The sequence below is a fragment of the Chenopodium quinoa genome, unplaced genomic scaffold (genome assembly GCF_001683475.1).
Source record: "Chenopodium quinoa cultivar QQ74 unplaced genomic scaffold, ASM168347v1, whole genome shotgun sequence".
Classification (NCBI taxonomy): Eukaryota; Viridiplantae; Streptophyta; class Magnoliopsida; order Caryophyllales; family Amaranthaceae; genus Chenopodium; species Chenopodium quinoa.
In genome coordinates, this window is record NW_018745653.1 from 423,492 (window position 1) to 428,569 (window position 5,078).

At 39.5% G+C, this 5,078-nt stretch overlaps 1 protein-coding gene across 1 annotated transcript; it reads left to right on the forward strand.

Moving 5' to 3' along the window:
• Positions 1-1,858: 1,858 nt before the first annotated feature.
• Positions 1,859-2,395, forward strand: LOC110717112. Its single transcript, XM_021895756.1, has one exon. The coding sequence runs from the start codon at positions 1,859-1,861 to the stop codon at positions 2,393-2,395; it is 537 nt and encodes a 178-aa protein (XP_021751448.1).
• Positions 2,396-5,078: the final 2,683 nt, after the last annotated feature.

A 5,078-nucleotide genomic window follows, 5' to 3' on the forward strand; every position in this document is an offset into this window, starting at 1 on the left:
AATCTTAGGTGTACCCTAAACCTGTTTATCTATGTTGGTTGAATATTAATGCTCAAATAAAACTATTATTGGCGATCACTTGAATTATAATCAAATTAACCCTAAACAAGATTATAAATTATCTTATTAAGCATGACCACAAGTACAAATTCCCTTTCAACATGCATAAAAGGTGTGATCAAGCAATAACAATAAATACATATAAAGGAACATAATAATAATTATAAAATAATAATAATCATAATTAAAATAATCATGATCATGTTAAAAATAAAGCATAATAATAGCAAGATCCTGGGCATGATACTAACAAGATTAATAACAAACCCTAGCATGTCACTAAACAATAAAGATCTAATATTTAGCCCTAACATGATACTAACATGAATATTAGGAAAGAAAATAAGAAGCATCATCGGAATCATAATTGATATTAGGAACTTATTGTTGTCACCCTAAACATCATACTAAGAAAAGCATCCTAACATGATACTAGGAATTAAAATAACAACCTAAACATGGTTTCTATATCGAAATAACAATAAAGCAATTAAAGCACTTACTTGGATGCCTCGTACCTGTTTCTAATAACAAAATACACACGTTAGTAACTTCAAGGGATATAATAAAATTAAAGAATTAAATTAAATAATTAAAATAGAGATTAAAGAAAGTTTAGACTAGAATTGGGACCAAACCCTGAGAAATCAAACCTTTCACGTCTAGGGCAAAGGCTACCTTGAACATGGCTAGGTGTGTCTGGATCTTGTGAATGCGAAATTTTGTATTTGAGAAAAGGCTAGTTTAGAAAAGAGATAGAGAGTATCAAGAATGTCTTGATGAGTGTTGGTCCTTTGAAAACGGAGGTTTTAGGAGGCTTTATATAACGAAAATCAGCAAGAATATGATAAAAAAGAATCAGAGTTTCGAAAAGAATAAAACAAGACGTTGTCGCCACACACGCCTCTGTCGCCAAACGACAGAGCCTGTCGCCAAGCGACAAACGTTTCACCGCGACGCCTGGCTTGTCGCCAGGCAACAGGCTGTAATGCGGCGCTATAGACAGTTTTTCCACGCGTTTTCATATTTTGATAAAATTTAAGCGTACGAAGGGTAAAACTGTAATTTCCTTTCAAACACTTCTTTTATTCTATATAAAACTCATAAAACTCAATTATCAATGCTAATCACGTTAGGATTGAAAAGAACCTTCTAGAAGATTCTAGAAAACCATAATCAATCCTAATTGCATTAGGAATGATAAATCATAATAGGCCCTCCTCTAGATCATTGGGCCGCATATAAAAATCAAACCGGGCCCATTTTAGTAATTTGGCCATAATTTCCTCATTATTCATCGAAATTGGGCTTATAATATATCGTTGGAAAGCTCTTTTCGAACCCGATCCATGTATACCATTATTGGACCCTTTCCATGGACCAAACTAAACTAGATTGGATATTTTCATAAAATAGGTTTTCTAAAATAGAGAGAAAGAAGAGAATTAAGAACTAACCGCAACACCAAACTTTCCACACTTTCACTTCATTCAATCATGATTCGACGTGAAAGGTATTCATCACCGGGTTTGGTTTTGGGGAGACACAAATAGGTGTCTACAGAAGAGGAGATGGAGGTTCTTATGGATGACTTCTCCGTAGGAGGTGTTTCATTTGAGGCATGCCTTGAAAACCTTGAAAAATGTCTTGCAAGGTGTGAGAAGGTGAACTTGGTCTTGAATTGGGAGAAATGTCACTTCATGGTGGAGGAAGGCATAGTCCTTGGCCACAAGATCTCTCACAAAGGGATAGTGGTGGACAAAGCTAAAATTGAGGTCATTAAAAACTTCCACCTCCGATGAATGTAAAGGTAGTGAGATCTTTCTTAGGGCATGCCGGGTTTTATAGAAAATTCATCAAGGATTTCTCGCTCATTGCAAAACCCCTCAATGATCTTCTTCAAAAGGATACCGAGTTTGTATTTGATGACAAGTGTTTGGAGGCATTTAATAAGTTGAAGAAAGCTCTAATCTCTACTCCTATTGTTCAAGCTCCAAGCTGGGATTTACCATTTGAGTTGATGTGTGATGCAAGTGATTCGGCAATAGGAGATATCTTGGGTCAAAGAGTGGACAAGAAACTTTCTAATATGAGGTGTCTTGGAGCGGAAAATTTTGTGGCGGACCATCTTTCTCATCTAGAAGATTCTCAAATTCATGATGATGGTTCTCCGATTGAGGATAGGATGTTTGATGACTTCTTGTATGCTATTGAAGCAAAGGAGCTCCCATGTTTTGCCGATTTAGTGAACTTTCTTCCATGTGGGGAGTTTCCTCATTCCTTTTCTAAGAACCAAAGAAAGAAGCTCAATAGAAAGGCAATGCATTATGTCTAGGATGATCCCATCTTATACAAGCGAGGGGTCGATGGCTTACTTAGACGTTGTGTGCCAAACGAAGAGGTGCCTAGTGTTTTGAAAATGTGCCATTCAGATCTAAGCGGGGGCCATATGGGTGTCTCTAAGACTGCTACTAAGGTCCTTCAATGCGGTTTATGGTGGCCACATCTCTTTAGGGACTCATGGGGCTTAGTAAAGACATGTGACCAATGTCAAAGAGTTGGGAACATCTCCAAGAGAAATGAAATGCCTCAATAACCCATACTCGAGTTGGAGGTGTTTGATGTATGGGGTATTGACTTTATGGGGCCATTTCCCTCATCTTTCGGAAATTAATATATCCTTGTGGCGGTCGACTACGTGTCTAAGTGGTCGATGCCATTGCCTCCCCAACTAAGGACCACAAGGTGGTTATGAAGTTGTTTAAAAAGATAATCTTTCCGAGATTTAGGGTACCAAAGGTGGTGATAAGCGACAACGGTTCTCATTTTACTCACCATGCCTTTCAAAAAATGTTGAGGAAGCATGGAGTCCATCAAAGATTTGGCCTCCCATATCATCCCCAATCGAGCGGTCAAGTGGAAGTCTCCAATCGTCAAATCAAGCTCATCCTTGAAAAGACGGTTGCGAGAAATCGAAAGGATTGGTCGAAAAAGTTGGATGATACTCTTTGGGCCTATAGGACGGCTTTCAAGACCCCCATAGGTACCACTCCATACCGCCTAGTCTATGGCAAGCCATGCTATCTCCCGGTTGAAATTGAACACCGTGCTTTGTGGGCAATCAAGAATATAAATTTTGACTTGGCAAGTGCGGGGGAGAAAAGGTGGTTGGATCTTCATGAGCTAGAGGAGCTTCGGCTTGATGCTTATGATTGTGCTAGTGTGTACAAAGCTCGTTCCAAGGAAACACATCAAAAGATTAATGAGAAGAAAGCTCATGTCAAGATGGAGCGGTCCCTATTTGGTCAAGAGTGTCTTTCTAAGTGGTGTTGTAGAGGTCTCAATGATGGATTCTTCTTCTTCGTTTAAGGTCAATGGCCATCGTCTCAAGAAGTATTTTGATGGTGCTTTTGTTGGCCTTGTTCACACATTGCTTCTCCGACAACCACCTTGAATGGGTGGTAATCGTCGAGCTAACGACGTTAAACAAAAGGGCTTACGGGAGTCAACCCGGATTCCCAACTTCTTTTCTGTTTTCCTTTTTCCTTTCACTCTTTTATTTTTATTTGTTAGTCTTTGTTTTTACTATTTTTCTTGTTTTTTATTTGTTTTGTAGGTTGCATTCCATCATCCATTATGGATTTAGGGTGATTGATTAGGAGAGTACCAGAATAATTTGTGAAGCAGGGGAGAGGGCACCCCGCGGTCATGGAGAGGGCGCGGGGATTTTGTGCTTTAAAGTGGTAAAAAGAGCAAAATACGAGGAGGAACTTGCTGCAGTTGCCTCGTGGGCTCCCCGTGGGCACGGGTGAAAAGGAGAGGCCGCGGCATCCAAGAGAGGGCACGGCTCAGCAAAGAGGTAAAAAAGTGACAAATCCAATCAGTTTGCTGCCGCGTTTTCCCAGCGGGCTCCCCGCGGGCGCGGCAGAGTTGGAGAGGGTGCAACCCATAAGGAGAGGTCGCGGGCCTATATTCAGATAAAAATAATAAAAACTTGTAGTTTGTAGCCGCGGTTGCCCCGCGGGCTCCCTGCGGGCACAGGTAAGCTTGCCGCGGGCGCGAAGATTTCGAGAGAGGGCGCGGTGTTTTGGGTTAATGATTGAACCATGCCCCTCTCCTTCTCTCTCCTCTCTTATTTCACTTTACACTCAACTTTTATCCTTTTTCTCTCTCATCCTCCTCTCAAACCCTAACCCCCAATCCATCAATTTCACATCATTTTTCATTATTTCACTCAAATTTTCATCAAAATCTTTTACTTTTTCCATTTTCATCAAAGTTGGATCATCTTTCTCGTTGTTTTTTTGGGAAAATTCGGTTTCTTGAAGCACCTTCAAGCTTGATTCGTGCTTGGTCCGTTTTTGGTGTTCTTATGCTTCGTTTGTGTCTACAACTTTAGTATAATCCTAATCATTGCTCTATTTTTATCAATATTTATTGATTTTATGCATTGGTTTTTATTTACCTTGGTTAAGTATGAATATGATGATTATGGTTAATTGTATGGTGATTTTGAAATTATTTTGAGTGATTTAGGCTTATTTTTTATATTGATTGTTAATTTTGTTGGTTGTTGTCTTGTTTGAAACAGGTACTTCGTAATGTTGGGTGGTGTTGTGAAGTTGTGTGAAGTGTTGGTGGTAGTATTGGTGTTGAGTAGTTTTGGTGTGAATTCCTTTGAGTTATTGGTGTTATTTGATTTGGTGATTATGGATTTGTTAAGAAAGAGCAAGAGTATCAAGAAGTGTTCTCACCAATCTCCCGGTCAAACTTCTCAAGGCTAATACTCCAACGACCAATCTTCCCAAAGCCAACCTCCTCCCAACCCCACTCCTCAAGATAATACCCCACCTCCACCTCTATCCCCTCTCTGATTTTATAACCGGTCTAAACAAGCTCCAGTATACAACAAAATGAAAACCCAAAAGTTTACGCCTACCCGAAATTATCATCTTGACGACATGGTCAAGTTAGGAATTGATTCCGATATTGAAATCCTTCTCCGGAACCTCCATTTG

What these genes read in the sequence shown, in the direction of transcription:
- LOC110717112 (XM_021895756.1), top strand. Translation starts at nt 1,859, where the DNA reads ATGAATGTAAAGGTAGTGAGATCTTTCTTAGGGCATGCCGGGTTTTAT.